The sequence below is a fragment of the Xenopus tropicalis genome, chromosome 8, assembly GCF_000004195.4.
Source record: "Xenopus tropicalis strain Nigerian chromosome 8, UCB_Xtro_10.0, whole genome shotgun sequence".
Classification (NCBI taxonomy): domain Eukaryota; kingdom Metazoa; phylum Chordata; class Amphibia; order Anura; family Pipidae; genus Xenopus; species Xenopus tropicalis.
Genome location: NC_030684.2, coordinates 146,897,407 through 146,917,336, shown reverse-complemented (window position 1 = coordinate 146,917,336; position 19,930 = coordinate 146,897,407). Strand labels below are relative to the sequence as shown.

Here is a 19,930-nt window from a genome sequence, read left to right as displayed (position 1 = left end):
TGTAACAGCCCATGAGTGGGCACCCCAGGGTACTTACTGGGGGGGGTAGGTAGTACCATGATACACACGGGGGCACCTGTAACAGCCCATGAGTGGGCACCCCAGGGTACTTACTGGGGGGGTAGGTAGTACCATAATACACACGGGGGCACCTGTAACAGCCCATGAGTGGGCACCCCAGGGTACTTACTGGGGGGGTAGGTAGTACCATAATACACACAGACGATGACTGAGCAGCAGCTGAATATGAATCAGCAGAAAAGGCCCAGGTTTCCTGAACGGCGCTAAGTGCTGAGTAAATTGGCAGTCAGAGTCGCTGTGTGGGACGTGGGCGGCACAGAGCGAGTTCCTGCAGGTCCCTAGGGCTGCACCGAGCAGCTACTCACTCTGGTTTTTCCTGCTGGGGGAGCCCGGCCGGTTTTTAGCTTGATTTGGCCGAGTAGGGAAAGAACATGTGACCGATACACGGGGCCACACCCTGCGCCTGAGCCCCATCCCAGGAATGTACTTCCACTGGCACAGCCTCTCCGACCCACAATGCCATAGCTGGGCAGCCAGTGCCCCTTGGGGGGGGGAGGTGGGGGTGCTGGGGGTGGTAATGGGTCTCTGTATATTGCAATTGTACTGTATATTGCCCCAAGCTGCACTGTATATTGAGCCCAAGCTGCACTGTATATTGCCCCAAGCTGCACTGTATATTGCCCCAAGCTGCACTGTATATTGCCCCAAGCTGCACTGTATATTGCCCCAAGCTGCACTGTATATTGCCCCAAGCTGCACTGTATATTGCCCCAAGCTGCACTGTATATTGCCCCCAAGCTGCACTGTATATTGCCCCAAGCTGCACTGTATATTGCCCCAAGCTGCACTGTATATTGCCCCAAGCTGCACTGTATATTGCCCCAAGCTGCACTGTATATTGCCCCAAGCTGTACTTATTGCCCCAAGCTGTACTGTATATTGCCCCAAGCGGCACTGTATATTGCCCCAAGCTGCACTGTATATTGCCCCAAGCTGCACTGTATATTGCCCCAAGCTGCACTGTATATTGCCCCAAGCTGCACTGTATATTGCCCCAAGCTGCACTGTATATTGCCCCAAGCTGCACTGTATATTGCCCCAAGCGGCACTGTATATTGCCCCAAGCTGCACTGTATATTGCCCCAAGCTGCACTGTATATTGCCCCAAGCTGTACTGTATATTGCCCCAAGCTGCACTGTATATTGCCCCAAGCTGTACTGTATTTGCCCCAAGCTGCACTGTATATTGCCCCAAGCTGCACTGTATATTGCCCCAAGCGGCACTGTATATTGCCCCAAGCTGTACTGTATATTGCCCCAAGCTGCACTGTATATTGCCCCAAGCTGCACTGTATATTGCCCCAAGCGGCACTGTATATTGCCCCAAGCGGCACTGTATATTGCCCCAAGCTTTACTGTATATTGCCCCGAGCTGTACTGTATATTGCCCCGAGCTGCACTGTATATTGCCCCAAGCTGCACTGTATATTGCCCCAAGCTGGCACTGTATATTGCCCCCAAGCTGCACTGTATATTGCCCCAAGCTGCACTGTATATTGCCCCCAAGCGGCACTGTATATTGCCCCAAGCTGCACTGTATATTGCCCCCAAGCTGCACTGTATATTGCCCCAAGCGGCACTGTATATTGCCCCAAGCTGCCACTGTATATTGCCCCAAGCTGCACTGTATATTGCCCCAAGCGCACTGTATTGCCCCAAGCTGCACTGTATATTGCCCCAAGCTGCACTGTATATTGCCCAGCTGCACTGTATATTGCCCCAAGCTGCCACTGTATATTGCCCCAAGCGGCACTGTATATTGCCCCAAAGCTGCACTGTATATTGCCCCAAGCTGCACTGTATATTGCCCCAAGCTGCACTGTATATTGCCCCCAAGCTGGCCACTGTATATTGCCCCAAGCTGCACTGTATATTGCCCCAAGCTGCACTGTATATTGCCCCAAGCGGCACTGTATATTTGCCCCAAGCTGCACTGTATATTGCCCCAAGCTTGCACTGTATATTGCCCCAAGCTGCACTGTATATTGCCCCAAGCTGCACTGTATATTGCCCCAAGCTGCACTGTATATTGCCCCAAGCTGCACTGTATATTGCCCCAAGCGGCACTGTATATTGCCCCAAGCTGCACTGTATATTGCCCCAAGCTGCACTGTATATTGCCCAAGCTGCACTGTATATTGCCCCAAGCGGCACTGTATATTGCCCCAAGCTGCACTGTATATTGCCCCAAGCTGCACTGTATATTGCCCCAAGCGGCACTGTATATTGCCCCAAGCGGCACTGTATATTGCCCCAAGCTGCACTGTATATTGCCCCAAGCTGCACTGTATATTGCCCCAAGCGGCACTGTATATTGCCCCAAGCTGCACTGTATATTGCCCCAAGCGGCACTGTATGTTTGTTACTAAATATTATTATTACTTACATTGTGCCCTTTCCCGCGGCTCAGGGGGCAGGTGTGGAGTAGTACATACAGAGAAGAGCATGACGGCGGTGCTGGGTACGGACGTTACCATGCCCTGCTATTACCAGGCAGAAGCGGGTGAGAAGGTGGCGCAGGTTGTTTGGCTGAAGAAGGGAGCGAATGGGCAGAACATGGAAATTGCCCTTCTCAACACTGAGTATGGGGCCAATATATTCGGTGCCTACGAGGGGCGAATAAAGGAAAAAGCCCCCTTGGACCCCGCGGATGGGGGCATTGTGCTGAGGAACGCAGTTCAGCCTGATGAGGGCACCTACCTGTGTCGGGTCAACACCTTCCCAGCAGGGAACTTTGATGCCGAACTGGAGCTAAAAGTGTTGGGTAAGTGCTGGGTCCCCCTATCAACCTATCTACCTACCTACCAACATACATACCCACCTATCTACCTACCTACCAACGTACATACCTATCTACCTACCAACATACATACCCACCTATCTACCTACCTACCAACATACATACCCACCTATCTACCTACCTACCAACGTACATACCTATCTACCTACCAACATACATACCCACCTATCTACCTACCTACCAACGTACATACCTATCTACCTACCAACATACATACCTACCTATCTACCCACCAACTACCAACCTACCTACCAACATACATACCCACCTATCTACCTACCAACATACATACCCACCTATCTACCTACCTACCAACATACATACCCACCTATCTACCTACCTACCAACATACATACCCACCTATCTACCTACCTACCAACGTACATACCTATCTACCTACCAACATACATACCCACCTATCTACCTACCTACCAACATACATACCCACCTATCTACCTACCTACCAACGTACATACCTATCTACCTACCAACATACATACCCACCTATCTACCTACCTACCAACGTACATACCTATCTACCTACCAACATACATACCTATCTACCCACCAACTACCAACCTACCTACCAACATACATACCCACCTATCTACCTACCAACATACATACCCACCTATCTACCTACCTACCAACATACATACCCACCTATCTACCTACCTACCAACATACATACCCACCTATCTACCTACCTACCAACATACATACCCACCTATCTACCTACCTACCAACGTACATACCTATCTACCTACCAACATACATACCTACCTATCTACCTACCTACCAACGTACATACCTATCTACCTACCAACATACATACCCACCTATCTACCTACCTACCAACATACCTACCTATCTACCTACCTACCAACGTACATACCTATCTACCTACCAACATACATACCCACCTATCTACCTACCTACCAACATACATACCCACCTATCTACCTACCTACCAACATACATACCCACCTATCTACCTACCTACCAACATACATACCCACCTATCTACCTACCTACCAACATACATACCCACCTATCTACCTACCTACCAACGTACATACCTATCTACCTACCAACATACATACCTACCTATCTACCCACCAACTACCAACCTACCTACCAACATACATACCCACCTATCTACCTACCAACATACATACCTACCTATATACCTACCAACTACCTACCAACATACATACCCACCTACCTACCAACGTACATACCTATCTACCAACCTACCTACCAACATACTTACCTACCCACCAACCTACATACCTATCTACCTACCTAACAACTTACCTACCCACTAACTACCAACCTACCTGCCTACCTATCTACCAACCTACCTACCAACATACTTACTTACCTACCTACCAACGTACATACCTACCTATCTACCCACCAACTACCAACCTACCTACCAACATACTTACCTACCCACCAACCTACATACCTATCTACCTACCTACCTACTTACCTACCTACTAACTACCAACCTACCTGCCTACCTATCTACCAACCTACCTACCAACATACTTACTTACCTACCTACCAACGTACATACCTACCTATCTACCCACCAACTACCAACCTACCTACCAACATACTTACCTACCCACCAACCTACATACCTATCTACCTACCTACCTACTTACCTACCCACTAACTACCAACCTACCTGCCTACCTATCTACCAACCTACCTACCAACATACTTACTTACCTACCTACCAACATACTTACCAACCTATCCTCCTACCTACCAACATACGTACCTACCTGCCTGCCTACCAACATACTTACCTACCAACCTACCTTCCTACCAACATACTTACCTGCCTACCTACCAACATACTTACCTACCAACCTGCCTGCCAATCTACCAACCTACCTACCAACATACTTACCTACCCACCTACCTACCAATTACTTACCGACCATCCTACCTGCCTACCTATCTACCAACCTACCGACCTATCAAAATACTTACCTACTAACCTACCTACCAACATACTTACCTACCTACCAACATATGTACTACCAACCTACCTACCAACCTTCCTTCCTACTTACCTACATACATACTTACCTACCTACCTTCCTACTTACTGAAAAGCATCTCATACTCAGTGACCTCTGCTTGTGAGGGAAAAGGGTAACTAAATGGATTATTCTACACATTGCACTAGCCCCGCCCCTCCTGGCCTTCTCCCAATTGCCCTCACTCTCCCAATCACTCTTTCTCTGGATCCACTAGATCGTGGGTGGGGTTTACTGGATGGATCTGAGCTTATGATGTACTGACCTACACTTGACTCCTCCTCCTTATTTTATAATAAAGGGTAAGTAAGAAGTGTGTAAGGTATGGGGGTCCCCCTAACGTGTCTGTCTGTCCCTGCAGTTCCCCCCTTGCCCACCCTGGGCCCCGGGCCCCCACTCACTGAGGGAGAAGGGAAATCCCTGGCAGCTTCATGCACGGCGGAGGGCAATCCTGCCCCGACTCTCACTTGGGAGACGGACGTGGAGGGAACCAATACGACCCAGAAATACGAGCACCCACGATCCTCCTCTGTGACCAGCGAGTTCTATGTGGTACCCACCCGCCGTATGAACGGGAAGCCCCTCACCTGCGTGGTCTCCCACCCCGGATTCCAGCAGGAGAAACGCATCACCCACGTTCTGCAAGTCAGATGTAAGTTGCCCCATGAGTACTAGTAACACCAAGGTCTCGGGGCAGTTGTTCCTCAGTGGGTACAAGAGAGGAGCCATTACTACTGGACAGTGAGAGTAGTAGTACGGAAGGCTTTGCCCAATAATAAATGGGGCACGGGGGTGAGGGTAGGGGATAGGGTTGGGGTGAGGGTAGGGTCTCGGGGCAGTTGTTCCTCAGTGGGTACAAGAGAGGAGTCATTACTACTGGACAGTAGTAGTACGGAAGGCTTTGCCCAAGTAATAAATGGGGGGTTATGGTGAGAGTAGGGGTTTTGGTTGGGGTTAGAGTTGGAGTTGGGGATAGGGTTAGGGCTGGGGGTTATGGTGATGGTAGGGGTTGGGGTTATGGTGAGGGTACGGGTTAGGGTTGGGGTTATGGTGAGGGTACGGGTTAGGGTTGGGGTTATAGTGAGGGTAGGGGTTAGGGTTGGGGGTTATGGTGAGGGTAGGGGTTAGGGTTGGGGTTATAGTGAGGGTAGGGGTTAGGGTTGGGGTTATAGTGAGGGTAGGGGTTAGGGTTGGGGGTTATGGTGAGGGTAGGGGTTAGGGTTGGGGGTTATGGTGAGAGTAGGGGTTGGGGTTATAGTGAGAGTAGGGGTTAGGGTTGGGGGTTATGGTGAGGGTAGGGGTTGGGGTGAGGGTAGGGGTTATGGTTGGGGTTATGGTGAGGGTAGGGGTTAGGGTTGGGGGTTATGGGGAGGGTAGGGGTTAGGGTTATGGTGAGGGTAGGGGTTAGGGTTGGGGTGAGGGTAGGGGTTATGGTGAGGGTAGGGGTTAGGGTTGGGGTGAGGGTAGGGGTTATGGTTGGGGTTATGGTGAGGGTTAGGGGTTATGGTGAGGGTAGGGGTTAGGGTTATGGTGAGGGTAGGGGTTAGGGTTGGGGTGAGGGTTAGGGTTGGGGTGAGGGTAGGGGTTAGGGTTGGGGTGAGGGTAGGGGTTAGGGTTGGGGTGAGGGTTAGGGTTGGGGTGAGGGTAGGGGTTAGGGTTGGGGTGAGGGTAGGGGTTAGGGTTGGGGTGAGGGTAGGGGTTAGGGATGGGGTGAGGGTAGGGGTTAGGGTTGGGGTGAGGGTTGGGGTTAGGGTTGGGGTGAGGGTAGGGGTTAGGGTTGGGGTGAGGGTAGGGGTTAGGGTTGGGGTGAGGGTTAGGGTTGGGGTTAGGGTGAGGGTAGGGGTTATGGTTGGGGTTATGGTGAGGGTAGGGGTTAGGGTTGGGGTGAGGGTAGGGGTTAGGGTTGGGGTTATGGTGAGGGTAGGCATTAGGGTTGGGGTTAGGGTGAGGGTTGAGGTTGGGGTTAGGGTTGGGGTTGGGGTTAGGGTGAGGGTTGGGGTTAGGGTTGGGGTTAGGGTGAGGGTAGGGGTAAGGGTTGGGTTAGGGTGAGGGTTGGGGTTAGGGTTGGGGTGAGGGTTGGGGTTAGGGTGAGGGGTTAGGGTTCCGGTGAGGGTTATGGTGAGGGTAGGGGTTAGAGTTGGGGTTATGGTGAGGTTAGGGGTTAGGGTTGGGGTTATGGTGAGGGTAGGGGTTAGGGTTGGGGTTATGGTGAGGGTTGAGGTTGGGGTTAGGGTTGGGGTGAGGGTGAGGGTTGAGGTTGGGGTTAGGGTTGGGGTTAGGGTGAGGGTTGGGGTGAGGGTTGGGGTTGGGGTTAGGGTGAGGGTTGGGGTTATGGTGAGGGTTAGGGTTGGGGTTATGGTGAGGGTTGAGGTTGGGGTTATGGTGAGGGTTGAGGTTGGGGTTGGGGTTAGGGGTTAGGGTGAGGGTTGAGGTTGGGGTTAGGGTTAGGGTTGAGGTTGGGGTTAGGGTGAGGGTTGGGGTTGGGGTTAGGGTTGGGGTTAGGGTTGGGGGTAGGGGTTGGGGTTAGGGTGAGGGTTGAGGTTGAGGTTGGGGTTAGGGTGAGGGTTGAGGTTGGGGTTAGGGTTGGGGTTAGGGTTGGGGTTAGGGTGAGGGTAGGGGTTGGGGTTAGGGGTGAGGGTAGGGGTTAGGGTGAGGGTAGGGGTTGGGGTTAGGGTTAGGGTTAGGGTTGGGGTGAGGGTGAGGGTTGAGGTTGGGGTTAGGGTTGGGGTTAGGGTGAGGGTTGGGGTGAGGGTTGGGGTTGGGGTTAGGGTGAGGGTTGGGGTTATGGTGAGGGTTAGGGTTGGGGTTATGGTGAGGGTTGAGGTTGGGGTTATGGTGAGGGTTGAGGTTGGGGTTAGGGTTAGGGTTGAGGTTGGGGTTAGGGTGAGGGTTGAGGTTGGGGTTAGGGTTAGGGTTGAGGTTGGGGTTAGGGTGAGGGTTGGGGTTGGGGTTAGGGTTGGGGGTAGGGGTTGGGGTTAGGGTGAGGGTTGAGGTTGGGGTTAGGGTTGGGGTTAGGGTGAGGGTAGGGGTTGGGGTTAGGGTGAGGGTAGGGGTGAGGGTTGGGGTTAGGGTGAGGGTAGGGGTTAGGGTTGGGGTGAGGATTAGGGTTGGGGTTAGGGTAGGGGTGAGGGTTGGGGTTAGGGTGAGGGTTGGGGTTAGGGTGAGGGTTGGGGTTAGGGTGAGGGTTGGGGTGAGGATTAGGGTTGGGGTTAGGGTTAGGGTGAGGGTTGGGGTTAGGGTTAGGGTGAGGGTTAGGGTTGGGGTTAGGGCGAGGGTAGGGTTAGGGTGAGGGTAGGGGTGAGGGTTGGGGTTAGGGTGAGGGTAGGGGTTAGGGTTGGGGTGAGGATTAGGGTTGGGGTTAGGGTAGGGGTGAGGGTTGGGGTTAGGGTTGGGGTTAGGGTGAGGGTAGGGGTTAGGGTTGGGGTGAGGATTAGGGTTGGGGTTAGGGTAGGGGTGAGGGTTGGGGTTAGGGTGAGGGTTGGGGTGAGGATTAGGGTTGGGGTTAGGGTTAGGGTTAGGGTGAGGGTTGGGGTTAGGGTTAGGGTGAGGGTTGGGGTTAGGGTTAGAGGCCTGAATAAAAAGTTACAAAATGAAAGTAACAACCCCAATAACTTTTGGGGTTAGGGTTAGCCTCACAGATCAGTTTTTGGCTGTCAGGGTCAGTGACCCCTATATCACAGCTAGATACAGGAAGAAGTAGATAAATGGTTCAAAACTGAAAGGAATAATGGGGGCCGATGTTGCCCACACCGTTACCCGGGGGGGGGGTACAGTTATCTGTGGGGGGCACAGGGATAAATAGGAGAATCTGCCCCCACTGAATGGGAATCTCAGGGAATGATGGGCTGGGAGCAGAACCCCATTATCTCCTTACTGTCTCACTGTGTGTCTGTTATTGGCTGATTGGATGGGGCGGCCCATGTACATGTGTCTGTTATTGGCTGATTGGATGGGGCGGCCCATGTACATGTGTCTGTTATTGGCTGATTGGATGGGGCGGCCCATGTACATGTTTCTGTTATTGGCTGATTGGATGGGGCGGCCCATGTACATGTGTCTGTTATTGGCTGATTGGATGGGGCGGCCCATGTACATGTGTCTGTTATTGGCTGATTGGATGGGGCGGCCCATGTACATGTGTCTGTTATTGGCTGATTGGATGGGGCGGCCCATGTACATGTGTCTGTTATTGGCTGATTGGATGGGGCGGCCCATGTACAGATTCTAACGGAATGTTCCATTATTCTCAGATTTGGCAGAAGTTTCAGTTCAAGGACATGAAGATGGTTGGTTTGTTGGGAAAGAGGGGGCCACATTGCAATGCCAAGCTGGGGGGAACCCAGCCCCGAAATACGAGTGGTCCAGGTAAATCTACCCCACTTCCTGTTCAACCCGTTCATCTCCAGTTCAGTGTCACGTGGGGGTTACTCCCCTTTATATTCCCCTTCCCTTGTCATTCTGTTACCCCAATGTTTCTATATATCTGTAACCTTGTTATGGGCTAAGGGGGCCCAGCCTGAAGGCCAGTTGGGGGGGATTTGGGGTGCTTATTTGTGCCCTGGGTACCCCTGGAACTATAGCGGGGTGACTGTTACCCCAATGTTTCTATATATCTGTAACCTATTTATGGGCTAAGGGGGCCCAGCCTGAAGGCCAGTTAGGGGGGGATTTGGGGTGAGTGCTTATTTGTGCCCTGGGTACCCCTGGAACTATAGCGGGGTGACTGTTACCCCAATGTTTCTATATATCTGTAACCTATTTATGGGCTAAGGGGGCCCAGCCTGAAGGCCAGTTAGGGGGGATTTGGGGTGAGTGCTTATTTGTGCCCTGGGTACCCCTGGAACTATAGCGGGGTGACTGTTACCCCAATGTTTCTATATATCTGTAACCTTGTTATGGGCTAAGGGGCCCAGCCTGAAGGCCAGTTAGGGGGGGATTTGGGGTGAGTGCTTATTTGTGCCCTGGGTACCCCTGGAACTATAGCGGGGTGACTGTTACCCCAATGTTTCTATATTATCTGTAACCTTGTTATGGGCTAAGGGGGCCCAGCCTGAAGGCCAGTTAGGGGGGATTTGGGGTGAGTGCTTATTTGTGCCCTGGGTACCCCTGGAACTATAGCGGGGTGACTGTTACCCCAATGTTTCTATATATCTGTAACCTTGTTATGGGCTAAGGGGGCCCAGCCTGAAGGCCAGTTAGGGGGGGATTTGGGGTACAAGCTGGGTAGATCACGTTACCCCTTATTCTGTACAGGCTGAATGGGTCCCTCCCTGCGGAGGTGAGGATGGAGGGAAACACGTTGCAGTTCCTCAGGGCTCTGGGAGCAGAGGACGCCGGGGAATACGCCTGTCGCGCCAGCAATGGGATTGGCACCAAGAGCAGCACGGCCATCGTCTCTATAGCGGGTAAGTTGCCCCTCGCCACTTTCCTTTTCATTGGGTGGAACAGCAGGTTTTAGGGCCAATGGGTAATGTCGGAACGTTACGGTGCCACAAACCCAAACTCAGAATTTCCGGGCACATAATTACACTCCGCCCCCCGAGGGCACTCCTTATTAACCCCACGTTCCCCTGCAGCTGTTATTGGTGGGAATAGTCACCCTTATGTACAGATCATGGGGTACACACAGATGTACACATTGGGGCTGCACTGCTGGTAGGAACAGGCTTTGGGGTTCCATGTTGGGCCCAACAGGGTTATGGGGATGTTTTGGGTTTGGCACAATAAGCCCCTATATGCTGCCTATGAGGATGTCGGTGAGACAGTAAGTGGGTAGATAGGTAGGTGGGTAGGTAGGTACGTAGGTAGTAGGGCAGGCAGGTAGGTGGGTAGGTAGGTCGAACAGGTAGTGCAATTCCCTTCTATTAAGTCACTGGTTTTTATGGAGCCAATTAGGAGCGAGGCCCGTGGCGCATAGGGGACACCTCAGCCTGTAAATTCCATTGTGCCCCTGTCACTCGCCACACGGGGTAATTACTGAACCACAGAGTAACTAATCTCTGCTAATGAGCGGGGAGCTAGTCCTTCTGCCTAATCACCGCTTAGCTATCTCATATACACTCTGTAATGGCTCTAACTACCGGCCTGTCCCTATGAGCCACCATTCCAGGGGCATCTCCTAACCACCGGCAATTACCCATCTCCTAACCACCGGCAGCACCGGCAATTACCCATATCCTGAGCAATGGCTACCCGGCAATTACCCATATCCTGAGCAATGACTGCCCGGCAATTACCCATATCCTGAGCAATGGCTTCCCGGCAATTACCCATATCCTGAGCAATGGCTTCCCGGCAATTACCCATATCCTGAGCAATGGCTGCCCGGCAATTACCCATATCCTGAGCAATGACTGCCCGGCAATTACCCATATCCTGAGCAATGGCTTCCCGGCAATTACCCATATCCTGAGCAATGGCTTCCCGGCAATTACCCATATCCTGAGCAATGACTGCCCGGCAATTACCCATATCCTGAGCAATGGCTTCCCGGCAATTACCCATATCCTGAGCAAAGACTGCCCGGCAATTACCCATCTCCTAACCACCGGCAGCACCGGCAATTACCCATATCCTGAGCAATGACTGCCCGGCAATTACCCATATCCTGAGCAATGGCTTCCCGGCAATTACCCATATCCTGAGCAATGGCTTCCCGGCAATTACCCATATCCTGAGCAATGACTGCCCGGCAATTACCCATATCCTGAGCAATGGCTGCCCGGCAATTACCCATATCCTGAGCAATGACTGCCCGGCAATTACCCATATCCTGAGCAATGGCTGCCCGGCAATTACCCATATCCTGAGCAATGGTTTCCCGGCAATTACCCATATCTTGAGCAATGGCTTCCCGGCAATTACCCATATCCCGAGCAATGGCTTCCCGGCAATTACCCATATCCTGAGCAATGACTGCCCGGCAATTACCCATATCCTGAGCAATGGCTTCCCGGCAATTACCCATATCCTGAGCAATGACTGCCCGGCAATTACCCATATCCTGAGCAATGACTGCCCGGCAATTACCCATATCCTGAGCAATGGCTACCTGGCAATTACCCATATCCTGAGCAATGGCTGCCCGGCAATTACCCATATCCTGAGCAATGGCTACCTGGCAATTACCCATATCCTGAGCAATGGCTTCCCGGCAATTACCCATATCCTGAGCAATGGCTACCTGGCAATTACCCATATCCCGAGCAACGGCTTCCCGGAAATTATCCATATCCTGAGCAATGGCTGCCCAGCAATTACCCATATCCTGAACAATGGCTTCCCGGCAATTACCCATATCCTGAGCAATGGCTGCCCAGCAATTACCCATATCCTGAGCAAAGACTGCCCGGCAATTAACCATATCCTGAGCAATGACTGCCCGGCAATTACCCATATCCTGAGCAATGGCTACCTGGCAATTACCCATATCCTGAGCAATGGCTTCCCGGCAATTACCCATATCCTGAGCAATGGCTACCTGGCAATTACCCATATCCCGAGCAATGGCTTCCCGCCAATTACCCATATCCTGAGCAATGGCTTCCCGGAAATTATCCATATCCTGAGCAATGGCTTCCCGGCAATTACCCATATCCTGAGCAATGGCTTCCCGCCAATTACCCATATCCCGAGCAATGGCTTCCCGGAAATTATCCATATCCTGAGCAATGGCTGCCCGGCAATTACCCATATCCTGAGCAATGGCTGCCCAGCAATTACCCATATCCTGAACAATGGCTTCCCGGCAATTACCCATATCCTGAGCAATGGCTGCCCGGCAATTACCCATATCCCCTACACCTGATGCACCCAAGGGCCCAATTAGGTGCGGGGGGGGTATCTGGGTGCCCTTCCCCATGTGTTACCTAGAATGATACTCAGAAGCTGAACCGGCCAAGACCTGGGGGGCACTGTGGGAGACACCCCCATTCACTCACTTACTTTCCTTTGTATTTTCCCAGAACACCAGGCAACAAAAATCGATTTAGTGTCGGTGTCACTGGGCTCGGTGGGGATTCTGACTGCGGTTCTGCTGGTGGTTCTGGTCATTACTCTCCTCCTGGTCAACCGGCACCACAAGAGGCAAACCAAGCAGCTCTCGGAGAAAATGTAAGCGACGCCCCATGCCGGCCACTAGGGGGGGTATTTCCCTGTTACACACAGGCTGGGAGTGGGGTAATCCCCTAATAGAGGTGGTGTCTTTACCCTCTGTGCAAATACCCCAAATACCCCTACCCTTGCTCTCCCATATCCCCCTACTGTTGGTATTACCCAAGTTGTGATATCAGCAAAGGGTTAATATCTTAGCCCCGCCCCCGGGAGATGTGTATTTCATACCTCCCTGGGATGCCACGCCTCCTCTGATGAAGCATCCAATGATGTGACGGGTGTCAGGAGGGAGGAGCTGTGCTATTGGGCACAGGGCAGTGACATCAGAGGGGGGTTATTGCTGGGGTGGGTTTGTTAGTAAATAGTGCAATGGCCCCACACGCTGGGGCAACAGGTTTGGGCTGATTAAAGTGACAGTAACGCTGCTTCTCTGTATTCCAGTGAGGAACTTTCCACCCTCTCCAGGGAGGCGTCTCGGAGGAGGTTAAACTCTACAACTGCCAGCACTGATACCCGCCTCCAGGTACCCCCCTTTGTACCCCCAGTGTATATATATACCCCCCCCCCCACACACACATAGTTACTCACATGTATGTGCCACAGGCTGCTCCATTCACTCACTATTGTAGGGCACTCACCCCTCCCCTGGCACTGATACCCGCCTCCAGGTACCCCCCTTTGTACCCCCAGTGTATATATATACCCCCCCCCACACACACATAGTTACTCACATGTATGTGCCACAGGCTGCTCCATTCACTCACTATTGTAGGGCACTCACCCCTCCCCTGGCACTGATACCCGCCTCCAGGTACCCCCCCTTGTACCCCCAGTGTATATATATACCCCCCCACACACACATGGTTACTCACGTGTATGTGCCACAGGCTGCTCCATTCACTCACTATTGTAGGGCACTCACCCCTCCCCTGGCACTGATACCCGCCTCCAGGTACCCCCCCTTCTACCCCCAGTGTATATATATACCCCCCCCCACACACACATAGTTACTCACGTGTATGTGCCACAGGCTGCTCCATTCACTCACTATTGTAGGGCACTCACCCCTCCCCTGGCACTGATACCCGCCTCCAGGTACCCCCCCTTGTACCCCCAGTGTATATATATACCCCCCCACACACACACATAGTTACTCACGTGTATGTGCCACAGGCTGCTCCATTCACTCACTATTGTAGGGCACTCACCCCTCCCCTGGCACTGATACCCGCCTCCAGGTACCCCCCCTTGTACCCCCAGTGTATATATATACCCCCCCCACACACACATAGTTACTCACATGTATGTGCCACAGGCTGCTCCATTCACTCACTATTGTAGGGAACTCACCCCTCCCCTGGCACTGATACCCGCCTCCAGGTACCCCCCCTTGTACCCCCAGTGTATATATATACCCCCCCCACACACACATAGTTACTCACATGTATGTAGCACAGATACTGGAGCAAATGATAGAAACCCTTTGAGATACCAACAGGCAAGATATCACTATACCAAGAGCCCCACAATAACCCTAATATGGGGCAGATCTCATGTGCTAGAGTATTTATTGCCCCTAGCTGACTCCTCTCTTTATTCGATGTACCCAGCTGGAAGAAGCCATGCACCTGAGGTCTGGGATGCATTGCGACAGCCTGAGGGATCCAAGTATCAGTTCCATGATGGTAAGGGATCATTTACTGACTGTATAACTGCCCTTCCTATCCTTTAACTGCCCCTCCCAATCTTCCTATCCCCCGTCACTCATATGCCTCTCTCTCTCTCCTCCTATCCCTATAATTTCTCTCCATTTCCCTCTGCCTGTCTCCTTCCTCTGACCTCCCTTCCAATTCCTCTATGGCCTCCTAGGCATCTCACTCCTCTGCTCCAGCTACCCCTAGGGGGCCCCATTATCAACCCTCTGACACCCCCCAACCTGCCATGGTACCAAAGGAACTCACTCTTGGTCCAAGCCCAGGGCTCTCTTGCCCTTAGTGTTGTCTTGGTGGCCCAGGAACAAGGAAGCCCCATACTTACCCCACAAACCTTCCATGGTACCTAAGGATCTCACTCTCAGTCCAAGCCCAGGTCTCTCTTGCCCTTAGTGTTACGTTGGTGGCCCAGGAGAGAGGAAGCCCCATACTTAACCCCCAAACCTGCCATGGTACCAAAGGAACTCACTCTTAGTCCAAGCCCAGGGCTCTCTTGCCCTTAGTGTTGTGTTGGTGGCCCAGGAGTGAGGAAGCCCCATACTTACCGCCCAAACCTGCCATGGTACCAAAGGAACTCACTCTTAGTCCAAACCCAGGGCTCTCTTGCCCTTAGTGTTGTGTTGGTGGCCCAGGAGTGAGGAAGCCCCATACTTACCGCCCAAACCTGCCATGGTACCAAAGGAACTCACTCTTAGTCCAAACCCAGGGCTCTCTTGCCCTTAGTGTTGTGTTGGTGGCCCAGGAGAGAGGAAGCCCCATACTTAACCCCCAAACCTGCCATGGTACCAAAGGAACTCACTCTTAGTCCAAACCCAGGGCTCTCTTGCCCTTAGTGTTGTGTTGGTGGCCCAGGAGAGAGGAAGCCCCATACTTAACCCCCAAACCTGCCATGGTACCAAAGGAACTCACTCTTAGTCTAAGCCCAGGGCTCTCTTGCCCTTAGTGTTGTGTTGGTGGCCTAGGAGAGAGGAAACCCCATACCTACCCCCCAAACATTCCATGGTACCAAAGGAACTCACTCTTAGTCTAAGCCCAGGGCTCTCTTGCCCTTAGTGTTGTGTTGGTGGCCTAGGAGAGAGGAAGCTCCATACTTACCGCCCAAACCTGCCATGGTACCAAAGGATTTCACTCTCGGTCCATGCCCAGGGCTCTCTTGCCCTTAGTGTTGCGTTGGTGGCCCAGGAGAGAGGAAGCCCCATACTTAACCCCCAAACCTGCCATGGTACCAAAGGATCTCACTCTTAGTTCAAGCCCAGGGCTCTCTTGCCCTTAGTGTTGTGTTGGTGGCCCAGGAGCGAGGAAGCCCCATACTTACCCCCCAAACCTTCCATGGTACCAAAGGAACCCACTCTTGGTCCAAGCCCAGGGCTCTCTTGCCCTTAGTGTTGTGTTGGTGGCCCAGGAGCGAGGAAGCCCCATACTTACCCCCCAAACCTGCCATGGTACCAAAGGATCTCACTCTTGGTCCAAGCCCAGGGCTCTCTTGCCCTTAGTGTTGTCTTGGTGGCCCAGGAACAAGGAAGCCCCATACTTACCCCCCAAACCTGCCATGGTACCAAAGGATCTCACTCTTGGTCCAAGCCCAGGGCTCTCTTGCCCTTAGTGTTGTCTTGGTGGCCCAGGAACAAGGAAGCCCCATACTTACCCCACAAACCTTCCATGGTACCTAAGGATCTCACTCTCAGTCCAAGCCCAGGTCTCTCTTCCCCTTAGTGTTGCGTTGGTGGCCCAGGAGTGAGCAAGCTCCATACTTACCCCCCAAACCTGCCATGGTACCAAAGGATTTCACTCTCGGTCCATGCCCAGGGCTCTCTTGCCCTTAGTGTTGCGTTGGTGGCCCAGGAGCGAGCAAGCTCCATACTTACCCCCCAAACCTGCCATGGTACCAAAGGATTTCACTCTCGGTCCATGCCCAGGGCTCTCTTGTCCTTAGTGTTGCGTTGGTGGCCCAGGAGAGAGGAAGCCCCATACTTAACCCCCAAACCTGCCATGGTACCAAAGGATCTCACTCTTAGTTCAAGCCCAGTGCTCTCTTGCCCTTAGTGTTGTGTTGGTGGCCCAGGAGCGAGGAAGCCCCATACTTACCCCCCAAACCTGCCATGGTACCAAAGGAACTCACTCTTAGTCCAAGCCCAGGGCTCTCTTGCCCTTAGTGTTGTGTTGGTGGCCCAGGAGAGAGGAAGCCCCATACTTACCGCCCAAACCTGCCATAATATCAAAGGAACTCACTCTTTGTCCAAGCCCACGGCTCTCTTGCCCTTAGTGTTGAGTTGGTGGCCTAGGAGAGAGGAAGCCCCATACTTACCCCCCAAACCTGCCATGGTACCAAAGGAACTCACTCTTGGTCCAAGCCCAGGGCTCTCTTGCCCTTAGTGTTGTGTTGGTGGCCCAGGAGCGAGGAAGCCCCATACTTACCCCCCAAACCTGCCATGGTACCAAAGGATCTCACTCTCGGTCCAAGCCCAGGGCTCTCTTGCCCTTAGTGTTGAGTTGGTGGCCCAGGAGCAAGGAAGCCCCATAATTACCCCCCCAAACCTGCCATGGTACCAAAGGAACTCACTCTTAGTCCAAGCCCAGGGCTCTCTTGCCCTTAGTGTTGTGTTGGTGGCCCAGGAGCAAGGAAGCCCCATACTTACCCCCAAACCTTCCATGGTACCAAAGGAACTCACTCTTAGTCTAAGCCCAGGGCTCTCTTGCCCTTAGTGTTGTGTTGGTGGCCCAGGAGCAAGGAAGCCCCATACTCCTTATACCTTGGCCACGAGCCCATGGTAAATGAGCCCCTTGGATTTGATTTGAAATGATTAGTAAATCTGTCCATTTTGTGCAGGGGGAAGAGGCCGACAGACGAAGTTACTCCACTCTCACCACATTAAAGGAAACAGAGACCCAGACGGAACTTTTATCTACTGTCCCGGATGAAGAGGTGAAAGAAGATGGTGAAGAACCAGAGCAAGTGGAGCAGTCACTGGAGAAAGAGCCAAACCCCACAGAGCCAGACGGCATGGTCGGAGTGGCCAACCAACCTTTCATCAAGCAGGGCATGGCACATTTCTACCAAGAGAATGGCACACTAAGGGCAAAGCCCAGCGCCAATGGTATTTATATCAATGGAAGGGGGCACCTAGTATAGCAAGACCCCACCATGGGAAATGTTCCAATTGGACCAGGACTGGGTACTCAAGTTAAAAAGAACTTTTCTTCTACAAATTTCTAAGGATTATGGTGCCAAAAGGGGAACTTTTTGATCTGAGAAGCTTATTTTTTCCCAACTGACTGATCTCCTTCTTACCGTGACCATCAGTGGAGACAATCTTCTAGATTATTGTCTTGGGACTAAATAAAACCCATCCCATTTACCTGTTTGTTACTGGCACACAGCCAGTGTGGGAAGCCTGGATTCCACTGCTGGGAAAGGGCAAGTATTACTTTTGCACCTCTACACGTTTGAGAGGAGAATGAGTGGGAGGATCCTTACTGGCCCTCAACTCAGCATGAAAGAGACTGTTCTCCAACAGGGGACCATTGTGTTATTGGGCTAAGGGACAATGAACAAAAACATACCATAATAAGTACATGGGGGGTTTATAAGGAAAAATAACATACATGAACAAAGAAGTCCCTTCACAAAGCAGGACTGGGCATCTTCTGTAGGCAACATGGCCTTCTATCCTCTGCACTCTGTCTATTTGAGCCAAAGCAGGACTGGGCATCTTCTGTAGGCAACATGGCCTTCTATCCTCTGCACTCTTGTCTATTTGAGCCAAAGAAGGACTGGGCATCTTCTGTAGGCAACATGGCCATCTATCCTCTGCACTCTGTCTATTTGAGCCAAAGCAGGACTGGGCACCTTCTGTAGGCAACATGGCCTTCTATCCTCTGCACTCTGTCTATTTGAGCCAGTGCAGGACTGGGCATCTTCTGTAGGCAACATGGCCTTCTATCCTCTGCACTCTGTCTATTTGAGCCAATGCAGAAGAACCGCATTCCATTTGGGAGATTTATTGCACTAATCGGCATTCGGTGACCTGCTGGTGGGAATATGTGACATACTCATGGCGAGTCTGCTGCTGGGAACCAATTCCTCTTGGTGGGACTGTTTGAGCTCCTGTTTGAGTGTTTTTACGTGTGGCACTTCCTACTGGTGGCACTGACGGACTTCCTACTTGTGAGACTGACATTTCCTGCTTAAGGGACTTTGGATTTTCCAGTTGGTGACACTGTTGGACTTCCTGCTTCTAAAACTATGGGAGGTATTTTCTGCTAGTGGCAATAAGGACTTCCTGCTGACTAAACTGTGGGACTTCCTGCCCGTGAAACTATGGGAGTGAGGAACTTCCTGCTGGTGGTAATAAAGACTTCCTGCCCCTAAACTGTGGGACTTCCAGCTTGTGGAACTATGGGAGTGAAGGACTTCCTGCTGGTGGAAATAAGAACTTCCTGCTTGTGGAACTATGGGAGTGAGGAACTTCCTGCTTGTGGAACTATTGGAGTGAGGGACTTCCTGCTGGTGACAATAAGGACTTGGAAAGGAGACGATGGAGATGAAGATGTCTGAGCAGGAGTTTGTGGCCATGGAAACTGTATGAGGGGAAGCAGAGCACTCGGCGGAGCTCCTGAAACCCAATCAGAGCGTCCGTTTGTCTGGGAATTGGAGAAGCACTTGAATTGGACCCATTTAAGAGAAACAAAGGCTACTGCCTACGATGTGCAGGAAGCTGCTGGTTTGTATATATATATTATAATGTCTTTATTCTTTATCGTTTGTACTGTTATAAGGCTGTTCTGCAGTTATATATACTTGTAAATAAAGTTGTACATTCAGCGTAAGCAGCCTGTCTGTGTGTACACATAGGGAGAGAAGCAACATGGCAGCTCCCAGCCATACAAACTGAGCAGAGAATAAACTATACCCTGATAGTGTCAAAGGCAACAATGACCCAAAGTGTAACAGACAGAGAACCTGGCGTGGGGTTTCCTCCAATATTCATTTCACACCTCTTGTAGGGGCCCCATTGGGTGCTCATTAGCATGGAGAGTAGAAGCCAATTATCAGGAGCCAAACCCTCGGAATGTAAAGTCCCGGATGCTGATTTCTGTGGTGGGAAATGGCGGAATGGGACAGATTCGCTCGTCACTAATTTCCACATGTCTGTAATTATTAACCCTGT

At 51.9% G+C, this 19,930-nt stretch overlaps 1 protein-coding gene across 1 annotated transcript in view; it reads left to right on the top strand.

Annotated features, from left to right (window-relative positions):
• Nucleotides 1-19,589, top strand: part of nectin4 (nectin cell adhesion molecule 4) — a 44,778-nt gene extending 25,189 nt beyond the window's left edge. The window contains exons 2-9 of the mRNA XM_031891383.1: nucleotides 2,492-2,845; nucleotides 5,300-5,590; nucleotides 9,189-9,303; nucleotides 10,192-10,343; nucleotides 12,903-13,050; nucleotides 13,492-13,573; nucleotides 14,661-14,735; nucleotides 17,590-19,589. Of these exons, the coding sequence (XP_031747243.1) occupies nucleotides 2,492-2,845; nucleotides 5,300-5,590; nucleotides 9,189-9,303; nucleotides 10,192-10,343; nucleotides 12,903-13,050; nucleotides 13,492-13,573; nucleotides 14,661-14,735; nucleotides 17,590-17,892 (1,520 nt within the window). The 3' untranslated portion in view covers nucleotides 17,893-19,589. The remainder of the gene's footprint in view (nucleotides 1-2,491; nucleotides 2,846-5,299; nucleotides 5,591-9,188; nucleotides 9,304-10,191; nucleotides 10,344-12,902; nucleotides 13,051-13,491; nucleotides 13,574-14,660; nucleotides 14,736-17,589) is intronic.
• The last annotated feature ends 341 nt before the right edge of the window (nucleotides 19,590-19,930 follow it).